General features: G+C 36.6%; 1 protein-coding gene across 1 annotated transcript; it reads left to right on the plus strand.

The window, feature by feature from the left end:
• Positions 1 to 20,395: 20,395 nt before the first annotated feature.
• On the plus strand, positions 20,396 to 22,258 carry LOC127123153 (uncharacterized). Its single transcript, XM_051053401.1, has 2 exons — positions 20,396 to 20,803; positions 20,915 to 22,258. Exons 1-2 carry the CDS (start codon positions 20,396 to 20,398, stop codon positions 22,256 to 22,258), a joined length of 1,752 nt encoding a protein of 583 aa, XP_050909358.1.
• The last annotated feature ends 718 nt before the right edge of the window (positions 22,259 to 22,976 follow it).

Genomic DNA, 22,976 nt, shown 5'->3' on the forward strand with positions numbered 1-22,976 from the left:
CGTGTTAACTTCTAGAAGCATTTCTTGCAAAAATTCAAGAAATTCAGTGAAACTTTCATCCGTGCAACCACCTCTTTCCTTAAGATTAAATAGTCTTAACACATCTGACAATCTTGTAAAATTAAAATATTTAATAAATATATTTAAATAAATTTAATTGATACAAGATATTTTACACTATTCATTATTATCAGTAAATTGTGATTGAATAATACTTTGTTTTTCCGTTAACAACATTTTACATTGATAAACTTACTATTGTTTTGATCTTCTTATTTACATTATATATAAAATTAATTTTTTTATTCTAAATTCAAATAATTATGTTCATTCTCATTTTTTCATGGAAAGTCGACAAAAAGTCCATCTCTTATCGATTCAAATAATTTTGTTCACTCACATCCAAATAATTTTGTTCACTCTCATTTAAACGTTAATATTTAATCCAAAATTATATTAATTTAAAATTAATATAATAAAAATTCATAATAATAAAGTTAATTATGTATTTCAATATATCTATTGCCTCTAGAAAAAAAAACTTAATTTTTTTAGATGCTAATTACCTCGCAACAGTTAAAATCGGCTCGCAACGTTTAAAATCAATGAGTTTCATCCACCTCGATACACAATTTTTTTGTTGAGAGAAAATCATCTCGCAATGTTGCTTGGTGAAAATCACCTCGCAATGTATGTATATATATAAGATTTGTTTGTTATGATATTTAATGTCGGTTCTAATATTTAGGGATATTTTCATTAAATTAATATTTAATACAACTTCAAATATTCAATCTTATTCGAGAATTAGATTTTATTTGATTTTACCGATATTTAGGGACACATCATTAATACTTAAAAGTTAAAACAACTTTAAAAATTTAATATTTTTTTATTTTTAATTTTTTTTAATTTTGTCATGAATGAGTCATCGCAAAAAGAAAGAGCCTTAGTTTTTTTTAATGAGAAGTTGTTTTAACTAACTTTTTATTTGAACTTTTTTTTAAATCTCTTACAATTTTATAAAAAAAAATGAAAATTTTAAATTTTGTTGTTTTAAAAGTTGTAACAAGCAAACCCAAAGGTCATTTAAAAAATAAGTCTTTAAATATTAATAAATTTTTTTACAACTGAATAATTTTAACTTCTCATTTTCTTTCAAAATTATTTATTTAAAATTAAAATATTTAATAAATATATTTAAATAAATTTAATTGATACAAAATATTTTACACTATGCATTAATTATCAATAAATTGTGACTGAATCATACTTTGCTTTTCCGTTAACAACATTTTACATTGATAAACTTACTATTGTTTTGATCTTCTTATTTACATTATATATAAAATTAATTTTTTTATTTTCAATTCAAATAATTTTCTTCACTCTCATTTATTTCACGGAAAGTCGACAAAAAGTCTATCTCTTATCGATTCAAATAATTTTGTTCACTCTCATCCAAATAGTTTTGTTCACTCTCATTTAAACGTTAATATTTAATCCAAAATTATATTAATTTAAGATTAATATAATAAAAATTCATCATAATAAAGTTAATTATGTATTTCAATATATCTATTGCCACTGTAAAAAAAACTTTAATTTTTAAGTGCTAATTACCTCGCAACACTTAAAATGACCTCACATCGTCTAAAATCAATGAATTTCGTCCACCTCGATACACAATTTTTTCTGAGAGGAAATCACCTCGCAAATTGTTAGATAAAAATCACTTTGCAACTCACTTGTAGTAGATAACACCGATGTGCATAACAGATATGCATCATTTTGCTAGGTGCAATTCATCTTAAAATCATGTAATTGCTGGGTGAAATTTACTTGACTACTTTTAAACGTCTTTAATGAAAAATGTTCTTATATATTTATATTATACAAATTTAATTATAATAAATTTATAATAACATAATATTTTTTATTTTTTGTTCTGTTATATTATATATGCATAAAAATTATATGTATTTCATCTCTCTCTCTCTCTCTCTATATATATATATATATATATATATATATATATATATATATATATATATATATATATATATATATATATATATATATATATATATATATATATATATATATATATATATATATATATATATATATATATATATATATATATATATATATATATATATATATATATATATATATATATATATATATATAACCAATAATTTATTTAGAACATTATAATATCAAAACAAAATTAATACTTTCATAAATAATATCTTCAAAAATAAAATTTAAAACAACATAAATAATATAATTGAAACATCAACAAAAAAATTTACAATAATGATAAGAAAAAATTAGAAATGAAGTGTATACCATTTAATAACACTGAATCGTAAATCAAAAGTTTGATACTAGAATGGAGAAGTTGAGAGAATTTTAGTGAAACAGAAGAAATTTTTTGTGTGCTTATGTAAAAAAAAGGGTAGTTTTCGTTGGATGAGGAAGAAGAGAGTGAGAGGATGAAATGAGGAGTTGTTAAGTAATTTTGTGCTTGTAGTTTTGGAAGCTAAAGATATGATAAGTGGTTTTTATATCGTTTTTATTAGTTGTTTTCCTTCATATTTTACCGTTTTCGTTTTCTTTTCTTTCAATTTACCATGTTTTACGCTTTGCTTTGTTTTCAGGTCATAATAAGCATTCCAAACGAAAGAAGAACGAAAAGTGGATAAAACGCGGAAAAAGACAAAGAATCGAAAATTCTCCATACTAAAACCAGGGGCTTGTTACGGTCACCCGTGATGGCTATTAGTGTTGGTGTAAGCCCTAGAGGCCAATACTTTTTGTACTTCTATTGAATTATTTATTAATAATAAAAGGCTTTTTCTTGATTATGTTTGTTTAATAAAGTCCCTAGAATAGCTAGTCCGTTTAATGTATCAAGTGTGACTTGATCATGATATCACATTAAACATAAGGACACTATTCTTAAAGTATCCGTAGTCGAGCTTTATTGTGAAGTGGGATAACATTAAAGCATAAAGACTATTATGTATATAGACTGATGATCACATCTCATGGATCATGGATAAGGAGTTATCAAGTCTTAAACATAGGTATGAATATTAAGAGTAATATTTATACTGGATTGACCCGCTATGAGAATACTATATAGAATATTATGCAAAGTGTCATAAGTTATTCTCATGGTGATAATGGTGTATACCACCCTTCGACCTAAAACCACTATGGACCCTAGATGTAGAGTCGAGTGCCTTGTTGCTGATCAAACGTTGTTCGTAACTGGATGACCATAAAGACAGTTGATGGGTACTCCACGAAGCATGCTAAGGGACATGAGTGACCTAGATAGAATTTGCCCATCCTGCGTAACAGGATAAATGTCTATGGGCCAAATATTAAACTGGACAAGGATGACACGGTCTATGCCTTGTGTTCAATATACACATAAGGGCAAAAGGGTAATTATATATATAAGTATTATCACAGAAGGATTTGTCAGATCACATGACATTTTCGTGTCTTGGGTAGCAGTGATTTGTTGCTAGATACCGCTCACTATTTATTATGTTAAATGCGTGATTTAATATAATTGCCAATGCCGCGAAAACCTATAGGGTCACACACAAAAGGACGGATTGACGAGAGATAGAGTAACTAAGGAATACCGTAAGGTACAGTGCACTTAAGTGAATTGTAGAACATCGTAAGGTACGATGTACTTAAGTAGAATACGAAATATGGTAAGGTACCACACGCTTAAGTGATTTTGGCATATTATAAAATATGGGCCACATACACTTAAGTGGGCTTTTTAGCTTATAGCCCACACAAGTGGTTCTATAAATAGAACCCTTGTGCAGAAGCATTTTGTGCAGTTGCAATTTCGTTTCTCTCTCTCTCTCTCTCTCTCTCTCTCTCACTCTCACTCAAAGCCTTCATTCGTAGCAGCTAGCACTGAGATTGAAGGAATCCGTTCGTGTGGACTGAGTAGAGGCGTTGTCATCGTTCAACGTTCGTGATCGCTCCGTAAATCTGCATCAAAGGTTTCAATCGTCACAAGAGGTAACGATTCTATCACTGATCATGCTCATTCGTAAGGATCACTAAAGGAGAAAATTTTAAATTCCGCTGCTTTTTGGATTGCTATTCTCCTTCAATTAGGGGCCGTAATAGGCATGTCCATCAAATCCTAGTTTGAAATCCCCCAATACAAATACCAAATGCTTGTTACACACACCCGTAATGGATATTACGAGCCATAACAGGAAGGAGAATTCCCCCCGATTTATTTCCTTTTCTGGCCCGATTCCGTCTGCTTAAAGGTTTTTGATTGCTTGGATATGATCTTCACTATTTGTAATTGGCATTGAACTAAGGAGATTCTTTCCATGTTTAATATTTGATATAAAAACGCATAGGTAGTCTTGAGTTTTTATCCAGGATTTTTCATTTTACGCTTATTTTTATTTGCATATTATAAAAGTCTCCATTGCAAAAGGTGGATCAATTTCTTAATTCAAGTACTTCTTTTTCTATTATTCTTGTTTTTGTTTATTGCTTTAGTTATCTATTTATCAATTATGTCTTTGTCTGTAGTAATAGCTTTGACTAGATCGTTCCTCATCGTGAGTGAGTAGTCCACTAGGGATTAAGGGTTATGAACCCTATCATATAACTATTTGCATGAATTTAAGCTAGTTACGAGAATTCTATCATTTTTATTTTAAAAGTATGAATTTTTTAACTCAAACCTCGCTACAAAAGTATGAGTGTCTTTAGACGTTCACCTTATGCTTAAAGGTAGAGGTGAATTCCGGAAAGCAGTTTTTAAACAATCAAGTCCGAAGTCACAAAGTGATCAGATGAAATTGAGAAAAGTTCCAATTTTGAATAGCTGTGCAAATTGAATGACCACTAAGGAAAGTTTCTGCACTAGCAAAAGCCGACGAGCGTCCCGTTTGCTAAAGGTAGGGCAATATATTGGCGAAAGTAGGTATTGCCATAATAATCTATTTTTCTATAACCTGAGTCGAGATTCTCATAATAGAAATACTTAAGTCATGTGTTAATATTGACCACAATGCCATCAAACTGACCAATCGTTACATCGTGATCCACATAGGCTTACTTCAAGACCTTCTGTCAAGCCTCTTTGTAAGCTTCTGAATTCATTAGCAAAGATAAGATGGATATCTTGGACGGAGTGTGCAATAAATGATCCACTACATTGAAATCACTTCTCTTAATCAATTTTAACACTTCATTCTGATCAGAATTCTGATCCACACCGTTGGACTGGCTACACTACACGGAAGGAGTTTTCATTTGAGTTGGCTTCCCTACCACAACCTCTTCAGTTCTTTTAGGAGTTGCAGAATCAAATACTCGACCACTTCGGGTCACACTACTTAAATCAACAATATTCACAACAGAAGAAAATGAAGGAATATGGACTTCTTTACCATCTTCCAACAATGTAGCATTGTACTTGTAAGGAACAACTTTATCAGACTTATAGGGCGCATGACCCGCAAAACGAATGACCAACGAAGAAACAACAGACTTCTGACCATTATATGCAATCACAACTGGTTCCGAGATATTAAAACAGGGAACTATGTCGTTTACCTCATGCTTATCTTCACCCCTATCCCTCATAATCTGAATAAGATTTTGATCCAGCATCTCTTGTAAGTCTCTTTTTACTACAACACACCCTCGAGGGTTTCTTGAACAGATGTGGCAAGAAGCATGATCATGCTCATAATATCTTAACTCACATAATGTTGTGTGCATCTCGACCAAGGATCTTCATATCCGATTAACATAAAAAACAAGGCATTTTCCAGGACATCCTTCGACCATATTTAGAGTTGCACCACCATGTTTAGGAAACGAATTGGCTTGGACATTGGGACCAGAGTCTTCAAAAGACAAAATACCACTTTGCATTAATCTTCTCACCTCGGCTTTCAAAGCAAAACAACTTTCAATATCATGATCGTGTGCTCCTTGATGGAATGCACAATGATGACCAGGTTTATACCACCATGGAAGCTCTTTCGGAATAGCTGATGGCATTCTTGTTTATAATAAGTTCTTCTGTATCAAAACAAGAAGTAATTCCGCGTAAGACATCAGAATTGGATCAAATTGTGCAGGTCTCTGGATACGATTCTGTTGATGTTGTTGATTTTGTTGATTAGTATGTTGTTGAAAACGTGGTTGATAACTTGGTGCTATTTGAACAACTGGAGAATGGTTAATAACCGGAGTAACTGACACCACATGTTGGTGACAATAATTGTTTCTTGGATACCTCATACGCTTCTCTTGCGAAATAGCGTTAGCATTATGTTCCTTCTTCTTAGGCAAGCCATTCCTATACCTTATGGAACTGTTAGATGGACCACTTTGTTTCAACCGTCCTTCACAGACATCTTCTTCTAATCTTATTCCCATGTTTACCATCACAGTGAAATCACTAGGAGAGCTTGCAACCATCCGGTCATACTAAAACGGACTCAATGTTTTCAAAAACAACTTTGTCATTTCCTTCTTTTCTAACGGAGGACTGACCTGCGCAGCAATCTCGCGCCATCTCTATGTGTACTCTTTAAAAGTTTCTTTATCCCTTTGGGACATAGCACATAGTTGATCTCTGTCTGGTGTCATGTCAACATTATACTTATACTGACGAATGAAAGCTTCACCTAGATCGTTGAAAGTTAGGATCTAGGTGCTATCAAGTCCCATGTACCACTTCAAAGCAGCACCAGTCATACTGGCTTGAAAGTAGTGAATCAACAATTGATGGTTATCAGTTTGAGTTAACATCTTGCGAGCATACATCACCAGGTGACTCAAAGGACAAGAGTTTCCCTTATACTTCTCGAAATATGGAACTTTGAACTTATGAGGAATCTTCACGTTAGGAACTAAGCATAGATCATGAGCATTTTTCCCAAACAAATCTTTCCCCCTCAAGGCCTAAATCTCTTTTTGCATAGCTTGAAACTGATCTTGAAACTCATTCATCCTTTCATAGACACCAACAGTTTCACTCTGGTTAATATGGAAAAGCAGGTTCTTCAACATAAGTAGCAGCATGGACCACTAGAGGTAGTACAAACATAACTGGTTGAGCAATAGGAACTTCAACAACAGGTTGATACCCTTCAGGCACAAAGCGAGAAGGCACGCCCTAAGGGAAACCAGGAGGCATATGGTGCTGTAGAGAACTGACTAGAGCCACAAAGATGGGCGTAGAGATAACCTCAGAAATCACAGTCCTTTGAAGCGAAGTTTGAGGAGGAAGAGGAGGATAATTTTGAGCAGCCACCAGAGTTTCCATCATAGCAGTGAGCCTTTCATAACTGTCCCTCAAAGTAGTAACCTCTTTGCGGAGTTCACGATTCTCTTGCTCTAGACAGTCCATCTTTATTAGTTGATTAGCACGAGTATTGTATTGGTGAGACAACTTATTTGGACAAAGATCAAGAAAGGAAGAAATAAGACCCCTGGAAAACATACTCAAAGCAAGACCAAGATGAAACATGATGCATGATATGAAAATGAAAATGTGAAGTTTTCAAGGAACTTTAAGACAGAAAACAAATCACAAACATCATAAAGGGAATAACCCATTTTGAAGTACGGAAAATCTCATTTTATTAATAATGTGAAGGACTATAACCAGAAATACAATTTCAATGGTCATAAGGGGAAAGAAACCAGATATATGGAATCATATCCGATGACGACCCGACTCCAAGTTGATACTTCTTGTGAAATATTTTGACCTCTCTTACATAGTTGCTTTTCATGGCGTCCTTCTCCATCACGAGCTAGTCTACAATTCCTTTCTAGACTCAGGAAGTAGGAAGATGAGTAGATGATGAAATGTTAGAGGAAAATAATCCTCTTGGTTCCTTGACCTCTTCATAGCACGTTGCTCAAGCAACTCTATCAAGTCATCCTTTTTCTTCAACTGCTTTTGCAATTCTACCTTCTCAAGATGTGAGGTGTGAAACTTGTCTTCCAAATCATTCCTCTCTTGCTTCATCCTATCCAAAGCCTCTTGCAACTCCTTTATGCCTTTAATAGTGGGCGATTTTACCATTACTAAAGACATAAGTCTTTCGTAAGCGTATGACATCTTTTGAATTCTTTTGCTCTCTTCTTCACTCAACTAGTGTAAGGCTCCAAAGCTACACAATTCTGGGGTGACCTCTGTTTGTTGTCTCTTGCATCACTTGAGGACAAGCAATGAGATAAGTTTGGGGTTGTGATCGGTCACCATTTTACTTGATTTTCATCATGTTCTCGGCCAAAATTCATCAATGTGGTAACCCTTTATTTTGAGTTTTAGTGTTTGAATTCTAAGCATTTCATTTTTGAGTAGTTTTATGCTTATTTTGCTTTTGGTGTTAATTTAAGTTTTTAGATGCGTTTGATGTCGTTTCCATGGTATTGTGCATGTTTCAGAAGTAGTTGAAGAGTCGGAAGTGCCAAGGCAACAATGGAAGAGTGAAAGAAAAAAAAAAGAAAAAAAAGAATAAAAATCCTGGAGCCAAACACGGCCCGTGTCTCCTGACACGACCCGTGCTGCAAGAAGAACCTCTTCCCATACAAAAACCAGGGGGCTGACACGGCCGGCCGTGTTGCTTGGCACGGCCCGTGTCAGCAAGTCTGAAGGAAAATCAAAAATAAAATAATTGAAGAGCCAACACGGCCGGCCGTGTTGCCTGGCACGACCCGTGTTGGCAGGTGCGCTGAAGTTTCTGATTTTTTGTTTTCACTCATGTAAGTGATCCCAGAGGGCATTTTTGACTTTTTGGCTTGGCTGTAATGTGTACCATACTATTTAGACCTAATGGAAATACAAAGAAAGAGGAACAAAGAGAACGAGAGAATCAAGATTTTTGGAGAACGAAGATCATCAAGCGCGGAAGCAATTGAAGATCGAAGCTATTTAATCTCTTGTAATGTCTAATCCTATATTTGTACTTTCTTTGAATATTATGATGAGCTAAACCCCCCAATGCTAGGGGGGTGTCTCTGAATTGCTTTTGTAATGAACCTTTTTCCTACAATTTTATGAATGTTTATGTTTTTATGAAATCAATTTGTTATAACACGAGTGTAATGCTTGCCGTATTGGAAAATTAGGTATTGAATTGGAGGTAAAGGAGGTCTTGAAGGTGAGAAAAACAAGAAAGGGGGGGTTTGAATTGTTTGGAAAAATAAGCGCTTTTTCAAAATGAAAAACACACAATGATTTTATACTGGTTCGCTTATAACACAAAGCTACTCCAGTCCACCCGGCCAAGGTGATTTCGCCTTCAACAAGGACTTAATCCACTAATCTTGAAAGATTGATTACAAACAACGTCTAAGAGAAAGATCTCTTAGTCCTCTCAAGTATACAGACCACACAGAGTCACTTGAGGAAATAAACAACAATAGATAAAAGATTTATGTAATCTAAAGTGCTTCTAAGAAAGCAAATATTACAATAGTAAGAACAAAGTGATTCACGTTATAAGCAAAAGCTTCGTGAAGATTTAGAGAGCAAGAGTGTTTTCTTGAGCGTTGATGTTTCAGTATAATTTTTCCTTGTATATGTTGTGTGCTGAATGTTGATTTGCAGTCCTTTATATAGATCAGTGAGGTAGTAGTTGAAAGTGATGAGTAATAAAATGAATTTACGCCATAACATAAATAGCTTCTGCCAGGATAACTTTCTCTCCTTGAAATGACTACTTACCACATATAGTATCTTCTTTATTGAAATTGGAGATTAACGTCTCTTTCTGTATTAGGAAATCCATTTGCAAACCTTTACTTGACTTTAACGATACTCTTTCATAATTAGCAATTCCATGATCAGAGTCTTCGTGTATCTGAGAATCTTGGAGTCTTGCTTCTGATGTTGATGTCTTTTGGATTCTGATGGATTCTTCAGATAACGCTGATAAGTTCTGGAGTTTAGAGATAACGTTGATCAGAGTCAGAACTTCTAGAGCTTACTTCTTGTTCAGATGCTTCTGATACTTTGTTGTTTTGCTCAGAGTTAGACTTTCTTAAACGTGTTTCCACTTCAGATGCTTCTGATCATTTGATAATTTGTATCTGATCTGGTTCTGTATCTGATGACGTCATCAGATTTCTTCCTTCTTTCTTTAGAATCCTGCACACTTAGAAACTTTTTGTTAGGGTGCCATTTTTGGTTTCATTCTTTGTTATCATCAAAATCAAGGAATCTGTTGTAGAACAATTTTTGTTCTTACAATCTCCCCCTTTTTGATGATGACAAAACAAACTTAATTAGCAGATGAAACATGAATAATATCAGATCAGATAGATAAGAGCTCCCCCTGAGATAGTGCTAGGGAGTTCAGAAGTTCTTACCAGAGCTTCTAAGTAAAGAGGTTTCTTGATACCTTCTGCAATTTCTTAAGTCCAGGTTAGATAAAATTATTTTTAAGAAAAATATGTTGCAGAATGCTTAAGTTATTTAGACAATATTTTCATCAGAGCTATTAATGACTTCTCCCCCTTTTTGTCAGAATAAAAAAGACATAGCAAAAAATAAGGAATTTAAGAGAAAAACATTGTATTCAGATAAAAGCACAAAGGCAACAAGAACAGGAAAACATCAGAATCAGAGAAAGCAAACAAAACAACAGGCAAGCAAAAAAAATATCCTAAGTGCCTAGGGGTTCGGAGGCGGAGGCATTCTCTGAAGCAACATAGCCAGCATGTTCTGAATGTTGTCGTTGACAGTGTCTTGCTTATCCATTCTGGCACGGAGTTCATTCTGATCTTGCTTAAGTTCTTTCAGCGTCTGGAGAACCATATGGATAACAGAAGAGGACTCCCCTAGAGTCAGAGCCTGCTGTGCTTCAGCTTCAGCAGCAACTTGTGCTTCTGCATCCGCCAGAGCCTTAGCTTCAGCTTCCTTTATCCTTAGGATTTCATCTTCCCTTGCTCTTTCTTCTTCCAGCCTTCTTGCTTCCTCTTCAGCTTCTCTAGCTAGTCTCTCTTCCTCTAGCCTTCTGGCTTCAACTTCTCGTGCAAGTTTGTCTTGGAGTCTTGCCTCAGCATCTCTGATGTAGCCATTTCTGACTTGTTCAGAGATGTTCTTCAGTCTAAAAGCCTCAGAGGTCATCCAGCCAATGACTCTGTTCCAGTGTGTCCTTACAGAGTCAGGATCATCACTGACTTCAGAGTTAGTGGTCAGAGACTTGACCTTTTGTACTGAAGCCCCTGCAACCAGCATGATGGCTTCCTCAAGGGTAGGTATAGAAAGGTCAGGTTCAGAGGTATGAGGTGGAGATGTTGGAGGGCTGAGATTTAGAGTTAGAGGTTCTGATTCTGCTTCAGGTTGAGGTTCAGATCTTTGGGGTGAAGCGTAAAGAGGGTTTAAGTCTAATGGTTCAGATTCAGCGGAGATGTTTGGAGGGGTGATATCAGAGGTGTGGAGGTCAGAGGGTTGAGTTTCAGAGGGTTGGTCTTCAGAAGTAATGTTGGTTGTTTGTTCTGGTGGAGGTGAAGTTGCTTCAGATTGTGTTTGTGTTTGTTGTTGTGAAGCAAGGTTTTGAGCCTGAATTTGGGCTAAGGTTGGGGAGTCAGGGTCAGAGTATTCTTGGTCAGAGGAGAGTTCAAGGTATGGTGGTGATTCTGGTTCTGAGGATGATGAAGAGGAAGTGCTTTGGTTCATTTGTTCAGGTTCAGAAGGAGGTATGAATGTATGGGCGATATTTAAAATTGGTGAAGGTTGTGAAGTTCTGGTGGTTGAAGGTGGGATTTCAGAGGTTGTATAAATGGGTGGTGTTGGGAGAGGATTAGAGGAAGGAGTAGAGGAAACCATCAGAGGTTCAGAGGAAATAGGAGGAACAGACGTACCAGTAGAAATTTGCAGAGGAGCTGGAGATCTGCTTCCAGAAGATTCTCCAAGTCTTGCCTTCTTTGCCTGTGATGTTATCTTCTTCTCAGAGAGACCTCTCTTGTACCTGACGAAGTCTTCTTCTGAATCTAGACAATCGTCGAGGCTGAAGTCAGAGATGTCAACACCTTCATCCAGCAGACGATTAAGATAGATAGCAACCGCATCTCTGGGTTCATTCTTGTAGAACCTAGCAAGACCATGAGGCAGCTTCCTCTGATCTTTCAAGGAATCCCAGGATGTGTCAAGCGTGGGTCTGACTTGAATCTTCTTTATTATTCCCATACTCTTGAGATTTCTGGCGTTCAGAGGCTTCCCAGTATCTATTGCCAGATCTAGCATCAGCTTGGCCTTCTCCAGATGATCTACCAGCCCATTCTCGATGAAAACATCAGATAACAATCTTCCCAGAGGGATGTAGGATCTGGGCTTCATGTTGTTTCTGGTCTCCCTGACAGAGTCTCTTAGGTATCTGAAGAGTAGTGCAGGAAGGCAGATCTTCACACCTTTGTGAATGCAATACAGAATGCACTTCTGATCTGCATTGATGTAATCAGAGGAGTTTGAGGCTGGGCGGTGGTGAATAGTTCCCAGAATGATCTTGAGCCACACTCTGAGGTTCTGATGCAACTCTTTGTTCTTTGAAGGATTTCCTTCAGTGTTGGGTTTGAAGATGGTTGGATTGATTACTTCAGCAACGCGCCTTGATCTTGGGTTGATGTTGTAAATCCTTTTTCCTCCATCTTTCTCCATGTTCAACAAGGAAGCAATTGACTCTTCAGTAATTACTATCTTTACCCCCAAAACATAGGAGACGATGAAATGGTCATCAGCATCTGCAAATCTCCAGAACTCCTTGATGAGAAGTGGGTAAACAGGGCCATAGAGCCTTTGGAAGTAGTTTCCCCAACCTTGTTGACGAAGTTCTTCAGTAAGATCAACTCCATTTCTTCTCAAGTTGTCAAAGTCCACCAGTGTTTCACATAACACATCTAATCCCTCAAAGGGAGTTGATAGGTTGATGTGAGGTAAACGATCAAGGATATGGGGTTCCTTGTATACTGGAGTAATGGAAACGCCTGTAACCATTGGAGTTGAAATGTTTGAAGTTTGGGCAGTGGTGGTGGATTCCATTTGTTGAGAGAAGTTGAAAACTTCTTGTTGTTGAGCATCCATAGTTGAAGAAGAAGATGAAGAGTTGCAGAAATGCTTCAGAGAGGTTTAGGGTTTTAGAGAGGGTTTGAGAGTGAGTGAGAGTGATAAGTGTGTGAAAAGTGAGAAAAGTGTTTAAATACCCTAAGTTAAAACACATGCAAAACGACACACAATATTGCGTTAGCACAAAGCTCAAGTAAGCACGCTTGGGGGAGAAATGATTAAGGCTAATTAATGAATGTCTAATCCCTACAGTATGCACACTGCTCGAGGAGATCTCAAACGTTTCCCTTTGATTTTCTTCTGGACATCTGTCTAGAAGTTCTAGGGTTGGACGCTAAGTGCTCCACGTGTTGATGTATCTGATCTTCAGGAATACCAAAGGATTGGTTCCTGGAGATTTCTAACTCAGATATCTTCTTAACTTGGTAGAAGTATCAGAGTCAGAGGCAGAAACACATTTGTTTATGTCAGAGTCTCATTTTACATTTTCAGAGCCACACTTCATTCTGGACAATTTTGAATGTTCAGATTTTCTAAGATAAAAAGAAATCTATCTTCAGCTAGAAGCTTAGTAAAGATATCTTCCCATTGATGATCTGTATCAATGAACTTCAATGTTACTATCCTTTTCTGAACATAGTCTCTGATAAAATGATGTTTTATTTCAATGTGTTTAGCTCTGGAATGTAGAATGGGATTCTTACTTAGACAAATGGCAGCAGTATTATCACAGAAGATAGAAATGTTACTTTCAAAAATTTGCAGATCTTCTAACTGATGCTTCATCCAGAGCATCTGAGTTGTGCACAGTGATGCTGAGATATATTCTGCTTCTGCAGTTGATAGAGCGATAGTTGACTGTCTTTTGCTAGCCCAGGAGATTAGATTGTTTCCCAGAAGCTGGCAATTTCCAGATGTGCTTTTTCGTTCTAGTCTATCTCCTGCATAATCTGCATCACAGTAACCAGAAAGTCTATACTCTGATGTTTTCTTATACATCAGGCCCAGGTTAGGAGTTCCTTTCAGATACTTAAGAATTCTCTTAACTGCTGTTAAATGAGATTCTCTAGGATCTGATTGGAATCTGGCACAGAGACAGACACTAAAGAGAATATCAGGACGAGTAGCAGTCAGATAGAGAAGAGAGCCTATCATAGCTCGATAGAGCTCCTGACAAACCTTTGAGCTTACTTCTTCTTTTTCAAGAATGCATGTTGGATGCATTGGAGTTTTTGCAGAGTTGCAGTCAGCCATATCAAATTTCTTTAGAACATCTTTAATATATTTGCTTTGATGAACGTATGTAACTTCTGAGGTTTGGTTAATTTGAATTCCCAGAAAGAACTTTAGTTCTTGCATTAAGCTCATTTCAAATTCTGTCTGCATTAACTTAGAGAATTCTTGACAAACAGAGGCGTTAACTGAACCAAAAATAATGTCATCAACGTATATCTGGCATATCATGAGATCATTGTTAAGGTTCTTACAGAAAAGTGTGGAATCAACTTTCCCTCTGATGAAATTGTGTTCCAGAAGAAAATTACTTAAACGTTCATACCAAGCTCTGGGAGCTTGTTTAAGTCCATATAAAGATTTTTTAAGTTTAAAAACATGTTCTGGAAAGTTTGGATTTTCAAAACCTGGAGGTTGGTTGACATACACTTCTTCTGAAATATAACCATTAAGAAATGCGCTCTTGACATCCATTTGATATAATTTAATAGAATGATTAATAGCAAAAGATACAAGAAGACGAATAGATTCTAACCTTGCGACTGGAGCAAAAGTTTCATTATAATCAATACCTTCTTGTTGACTATAACCTTGAGCTACCAGTCGAGCTTTGTTTCTAACGACTTCTCCTTTCTCATTCAGCTTGTTTCTGAATACCCATCTGGTTCCAATAACGTGAGTGCCTCTGGGCTTTGGAACAAGATCCCAGACATCATTCTTTGTGAATTGATCTAATTCTTCTTGCATGGCTGAAACCCAGTCGTTATCTTGAAGTGCTTCATCACAGGACATAGGCTCAATCAGAGACAATAGTCCCAGAGGAGTATCTTCAGAGGTCCTGAAGGTAGATCTGGTTCTGACAGGTTCGTCCTTGTTTCCCAGAATCAAATCTTCAGATATGTTGATACGACTTTTGACTTTCTTTGGGATTTCTGGGGATTTTATTTCTTCAGAGTTCTGAATGACAGTTGCTTTTGGAATTTTATCAGATCCTGCAAGAGTGATTTCTAAATCTGCAAAATTTTCAACTAGCTTTGACTTTTCAGGGTCAAGCTTATCATCAAATCTGACATGAATTGATTCTTCCACAATTTTGGTTTCTGTGTTGTATACTCTGTAGCCTTTAGAGCGTTCTGAGTATCCTAACATAATACCTTTCTGTGCTTTGGAATCAAACTTGTTAAGATGTTCTTTAGTGTTTAAAATAAAGCAAGAACATCCAAAAGGATGAAAATATGAAATGTTTGGTTTTCTTCCTTTACACAGTTCATAGGGAGTCTTTTCCAGAATGGGTCTTATAGAGATTCTATTCTGAATGTAACACGCTGTATTTACAGCTTCTGCCCAAAAATGCTTTGCCACATTAGTTTCATTGATCATGGTTCTGGCCATCTCTTGGAGTGTCCTATTCTTTCTCTCTACAACTCCATTTTGTTGTGGAGTTCTAGGACAGGAGAAATCATGGGATATTCCATTAGAGTCAAATAATTCTTCAAAATCTTTGTTTTCAAATTCTCCACCATGATCACTTCTGACTCTAACAATTTTAGCATCAAATTCTTTTTGCACTTTGGAGCAGAAACTAGTGAATACATAGTGAGACTCACTCTTGTGATTTAGGAATTTCACCCATGTCCAGCGACTGTAATCATCAACAATGACTAGTCCATACTTCTTTCCATTGACTGATGCTGTTTTCACAGGACCAAATAAGTCAATGTGGAGAAGTTCCAGAGGCTTAGAGGTAGAAACAACATTTTTCTTTTTAAAGGATGTTTTTGAAAATTTTCCTTTCTGACATGCTTCACACAGAGCATCTGAAGAAAACTTCAGTTTAGGTAGGCCTCTGACTAACTCGAGTTTATTTAGCTGAGAAAGTTTCCTCATGCTAATGTGGCCCAAGCGTCTATGCCATACCCATTGCTCTTCATGAACTGACATCAGACATTTAACATTTTGTTCTTTTAAATCAGAAAGATTAATTTTATAAATGTTGTTTTTCCTCTTGCCTGTGAAAAGGACAGAGCCATCGTTCTGATTAATGGCTTTACATGTTTTTTGATTAAAGATTACATCATAACCGTTATCACTTAATTGACTTATGGATAATAAGTTATGCATTAATCCTTCTACATAAAGAACATCAGATATAGAGGGAAGAGTACCATTACCAATAGTTCCGGAGCCTCTGATCCTTCCTTTCTGATCTCCTCCGAAGCCTACAAATCCAGCGTCTTTAAGTTCCAGACTTTGGAACATAGACTTTCTTCCCGTCATGTGTCGCGAGCATCCAGAGTCCAGGTACCATGACTGGTGTCTGAACTTTGCTGCATAGGATATCTGCAACATACACAATCTTATCTTTTGGTACCCAGAATCTCTTGGGTCCTTTCAGATTAGTTTTCCCAGAGTTTCTTACAACTTTGGGTTTTCTAGCATTTTTAAATTTTTGTTCTTGTGTGTGTGTGTAATGATATGAAAAGGGAGATTTAAGTTGGTCACTGGTAGAAGTTTTATCTTCCTTAGGATCATACCCAATTCCCTTTTTATTGTTCTGACTGACTCCATAAATCATGGATGCCATAATACTCCTACCTATTCCATTTTTCAGAAATTCTTGAAAGGCTTCTTCGTATTCAAAAATAATTTTATTTGTAGTTTGTGGTGCTTGAGACAATGCTTCTTCTAATTCTAAGCTTTTTCTTTTTGCTCCATCTCTTTCTAGTGTTAAAGATCTGATTGTATCTTCTCGTGCTAGAATTGTCATCTCAAGTTCACTACATTCTTCAAATTTTGCTTTAAAACAGCCTTTAATGTTTTTAAACTTTTGTTTTAATTTATGATATGAGCTAAGAGTTTCTGACAAACAAGATTCTAGATCAGATCGAGAAAGTTCAGAAAATACCTCTTCAGATTCTTCATGTGAGCTACTCCTGGATGTGGTAGCCATAAGTGCCACATTGGCCTGTTCATCAGAGTCAGATTCTGATGATCCAGATTCACTATCATCCCAGGTAGCCATCAGTCCTTTCTTTGTCCTGAAGGTATTTTTCTTGAAGCTTTCTTTTCTAGAGTTGTCTTTCTTTAGCTTGGGGCATTCATTCCTGTAATGGCCTGTTTCTTTACATTCATAACAGGTAATATCTTTGTTAGATTTACCTTTTGAAGTTGATTCTGATCGATCCCCTCTGGGTCTTGGTCTTCTGAAGTTGTTGTTCCTCTTTTTCCAGAGTTGCTTAACTCTTCTGGTTAGTAGGGACAATTCTTCTTCATCATCAGAGTCTTCTGGTTCAGAGTTGTCAGCATCTTCAGTTTCTGCCTGGAGAGCTTTGGTTCTGTCAAGTTTGCGTCTTTCAGGTCTGGACTTTAATGCTACAGACTTGTTCCTTTTCTGAGGCTCATCTTCCTCTAGTTCTATCTCATGGCTTCTGAGAGAACTGACAAGTTCTTCAAGGCTAATATTGTTCAGATCCTTTGACAGCTTCAGAGCAGTAACCATAGGTCTCCATTTCTTTGGCAGACTTCTGACTATCTTTTTGACATGGTCTGCAGTTGTGTATCCTTTGTCTAGAACCTTGAGACCTGCAATCAGAGTTTGGAATCTAGAGAACATTGCCTCTATGGCTTCATCATCCTCCATTTTGAAGGCTTCATATTTCTGGATAAGCGCCAGAGCCTTTGTCTCTTTGACTTGAGAGTTTCCTTCATGAGTCATCCTTAGAGAGTCAAGTATGTCTTTGGCTGTTTCTCTGTTGGTGATCTTTTCATACTCGTTGTAAGATATAGCATTTAGGAGTATGGTTCTGGCCTTGTGATGATTCTTGAAAACTCGTTTCTGATCATCTGACATCTTACTTCTGGGAACTTCAGCTCCATCCTCTGTGACAGGAGGTTTGTATCCATCTGTGACAATGTCCCAGAGTTCAGCATCATAGCCTAGAAAGAAACTTTCAATTCTATCTTTCCAGTAATCGAATTTCTCTCCATCAAAGACAGGAGGCTTAACATTGTAACTATCCTTTTCATTTGTGTGGGCCATAGTTTTTCTCTTTCTGGATCTCTCTACACTGTTAAGTGTTTGATTAGAAAATCAATAACAGAGCCGGAGCTCTGATACCAATTGAAGGTGAGAAAAACAAGAAAGGGGGGGTTTGAATTGTTTGGAAAAATAAGCGCTTTTTCAAAATGAAAAACACACAATGATTTTATACTGGTTCGCTTATAACACAAAGCTACTCCAGTCCACCCGGCCAAGGTGATTTCGCCTTCAACAAGGACTTAATCCACTAATCTTGAAAGATTGATTACAAACAACGTCTAAGAGAAAGATCTCTTAGTCCTCTCAAGTATACAGACCACACAGAGTCACTTGAGGAAATAAACAACAATAGATAAAAGATTTATGTAATCTAAAGTGCTTCTAAGAAAGCAAATATTACAATAGTAAGAACAAAGTGATTCACGTTATAAGCAAAAGCTTCGTGAAGATTTAGAGAGCAAGAGTGTTTTCTTGAGCGTTGATGTTTCAGTATAATTTTTCCTTGTATATGTTGTGTGCTGAATGTTGATTTGCAGTCCTTTATATAGATCAGTGAGGTAGTAGTTGAAACTGATGAGTAATAAAATGAATTTACGCCATAACATAAATAGCTTCTGCCAGGATAACTTTCTCTCCTTGAAATGACTACTTACCACATATAGTATCTTCTTTATTGAAATTGGAGATTAACGTCTCTTTCTGTATTAGGAAATCCATTTGCAAACCTTTACTTGACTTTAACGATACTCTTTCATAATTAGCAATTCCATGATCAGAGTCTTCGTGTATCTGAGAATCTTGGAGTCTTGCTTCTGATGTTGATGTCTTTTGGATTCTGATGGATTCTTCAGATAGCGCTGATAAGTTCTGGAGTTTAGAGATAGCGTTGATCAGAGTCAGAACTTCTAGAGCTTACTTCTTGTTCAGATGCTTCTGATACTTTGCTGTTTTGCTCAGAGTTAGACTTTCTTAAACGTGTTTCCACTTCAGATGCTTCTGATCATTTGATAATTTGTATCTGATCTGGTTCTGTATCTGATGACGTCATCAAATTTCTTCCTTCTTTCTTTAGAATCCTGCACACTTAGAAACTTTTTGTTAGGGTGCCATTTTTGGTTTCATTCTTTGTTATCATCAAAATCAAGGAATCTGTTGTAGAACAATTTTTGTTCTTACAGGTCTGACAAATCCCTTTATCACTATGTGTATAACAACATCGCTAATTTCTCTTAGGAATGAGGATCTAATAGTGATGATGGGAAATTCTTGATATTCATACATGGGATTAATATACTTTTGAATGGCTAAGGAATTGGGATTTAAAATTGAATGTTAATGGTTTCTGGCTAAGGAATTAGGGGAAACTACTCTTGAGAATCATATTGAATCATTCTAACATAGATGTCATAAAATAAGGATTAAGTTTATTTCAGAGCAATTCATACACCCTGGATCTAGCATGTTTAACTTTTCTGCATTCAAAAATCTCTATTTTTCCTTTATATTTTACAGAGCAAATTCACTCTTCACTTACCAACCAAAGGTTATTTTGTTTAATTGAATCATTATCAACACTGATAGTTCCTACGCAGTCCTCGAGATCGATACTCAGGATAATTCCTTTTATCACTACATCGGTAAAATAGTACACTTGCTATTTTCCCGATCAAGTTTTTGGCGCCGTTGCCGGGGACTGCCAAACTATCTGTTAATAATTATTCAATTGGAATTTTGTTGCTTTGCAACTAAAATTTTACTTTATTTTAATTGTTTATTTCACTTTGCCTATCCTAACCACTGTCTAATATTTTATGCGAGGTAAGGCCTCAGCTGAATTTCTTTTTGACGCAGAACCAGAACGATCGTTGCGAGCACGAATCAGAAAAGCCAGACACGACAGACTGGAAGTGACAGAAGAACCGCTGATAGTTTTTGATTCTGAGAAAGAGGGAACCGTTTCAATTTATTCGGAACACTCTGATTCTGGAAATTCTGATACCGAACCTGAAACTATGGCAGCTGACCCACCTCCTGTGGAGAGACTATTAGGTGATTACGGGGGAGCTAATGCCCCGCCTGGAAGGATGACAATCGTGAATCAACCAGTCAATGTTGCCCACTTTCAACTTCATCCCTCAACGATACGGCAACTAGAAAGGAGACCTTTCTCAGGAAAAATTAACGAAGATGCCAACAAGCATTTGCAAAGGTTTCTGACTATGACTACGTCGTTAAAGATTGAGGGGCATTCTGAGGAAGCTAAGAAGCTGGTCATGTTTCCGTTTACATTGTCAGAAGATGTTGAAGAGTGGTTCTACTCTTTACCTGCTGGAAGCATCACAACTTGGCCACAGATGGAGACAACTTTTCTCAACGAGTACTTTCCGGCCTCTGTGTACATCCGAAAGAGGTACGACATAGTGAATTTTAAACAGAAGGAAGGAGAGTCACTTGGAGATGCGTATAAAAGGTTTAAACGATTGTTGGTTGCATGTCCTACACATAATATGGATGCAACGGAGCAAATGCAGAATTTTGTAAATGGTCTTCGGATGAAGACTAAGCAACTCATTGACACAGCAGCTGGTGGCTCAACCAACTTTACAACGGCCACTGGTATTAAAAAGATTATCGAAGCCATTGCAGCCAATGAGCACCTGGAGTTGTATGACCGCAGTGTTAGTCAACCCGAAGGGATAATTGACCTGAAATTGGCAAGTCAAGTGGTGAAGATGGAAGATCAAGTAGCAGCTGAAGTAGAAAGAAGACTGAAGAAGATGGCTATCGATACTCAAATTGTGGCACAAGTTCAACCGGTTCAACCAACGCAAGCTAGTAATTGTGAAATTTGTGGAGGACCTCATCTTACTGCACATTGCGTTGCAACCGCACAACAAATTGAGGAGATTAAGTTTCTAAGGCAGAACAACCCTTATTCAAATACATACAATCCGGGTTGGAAAAACCATCCAAATTTCTCATGGAAGGATCAACAAGGACATGTGCAGAACCAACCACAGCAACAACAATTTCGACCTCCGCAACAACAACCATATCAACAACAGTTTCAGCAACAGGTACCAAGAAAAGCTGATTGGGAGCTTGCCATTGAAAAGATGGCCGCTCAAAGCTCTCAATTTCAAGAAGAGACTCGAAGTAATTTAAAAAACACAGGTGCTTCAATTAAGAATCTTGAAATACAGATGAGTCAGATAGCCCAACAACTAGCGGGTTCTCAACAACAAGGCGTGTTACCGAGTTCTACGATTACTAATCCAAGAGAAAATAATCATGTGAATGCGGTGACCACAAGGAATGGTAAGTCGAAAGAAGTACCTGAAAAGAGTTCTGAAGAAGAAGACTTATTGCTTGAAGTTGATCTAGAGATAAAAGAAAATGAGGTCGCGAATGAAGAGGTCATTAGTGATGAAAGAGTGGTCAAAGACAAAGTTATTGATCCAAAACCGGCCTTCAAACTACCATACCCAACAAGAAATAAGAAGAAAGGGCAGCATGAGAAAAACTTTGAGAAGTTCCTGGAGATGTTTAAAAAGCTTGAGCTAAACATTCCGTTCTTGGAGGCGCTTGAGCAAATGCCTACCTACGCTAAGTTCATGAAAGACATCATCTCGAAGAAGCGGACCATAGAGACTAACCCGATCATTCTAACGGAAACTTGTAGTGCCATTTTGCAGGGTATGAAGGTTCCGGTGAAGAAGAAGGATCGAGGTTCTGTAACTATTCCTTGTACCATTGGAGATAGATCCTTCAAGAAAGCTCTAATTGATTTGGGAGCGAGTGTAAGCCTTATGCCGCTATCCATTTATAAGAGGTTGGGGATAGGAAAAATTCAAGACACAAGAATGACACTCTAGTTTGCTGACCACTCTGTGAAGAGACCTTATGGGATAGTAGAAGATGTGCTAGTAAAGATCGACAAGTTTGTGTTTCCGGTGGATTTTGTCATTTTGGAGATGCCGGAAGATGAAGAGATACCAATCATTTTGGGGAGACCATTTTTAGAGACCGGGAGATGTTTGATCGACATAGAAGAAGGCACGATGACTTTGAAAGTGTATGATGAAGAGTTAAAAATTGATGTGCGAAACACCATGAAGTACAAGGATGATGTTGCCACTAGTCAACATATTGAGATAATTGATCAAATATGTGAGAAGAAAAATTGCTTGACAACACAAAAATTACCTTTGGAAAGAGTGTTGAGTTTATCAATTTTTAACGAAGAGGAAATAGTTGACGAGAAAGATATGGAAGTAGTAGCCATGATGGAAGCATCACCACCTTTCAAAGGTTATCGACACAACCGGTGGGAAGATTTAAGGCAGCTCTTAGTGGAAGAAAAGAAAGATGAACAAAAGAAGGGGACCGAATTGAAACAACTCCCGGAAAGCCTCAAATATGTATTCCTAGACACAGAGAGTAAGTGCCCGACCATCATAAGTTCACATCTAGAAGTTCTTCAGGAAAATAAGCTTGTCAAAGTTTTAAAAAAACATAAGAGTGCTATTGGCTGGTCTATTGAGGATTTGAAGGGAATAAACCCTACAATATGCATGCACAAAATTCTCATGG

This window comes from Lathyrus oleraceus, chromosome 2 (assembly GCF_024323335.1).
Source record: "Lathyrus oleraceus cultivar Zhongwan6 chromosome 2, CAAS_Psat_ZW6_1.0, whole genome shotgun sequence".
Classification (NCBI taxonomy): Eukaryota; Viridiplantae; Streptophyta; class Magnoliopsida; order Fabales; family Fabaceae; genus Lathyrus; species Lathyrus oleraceus.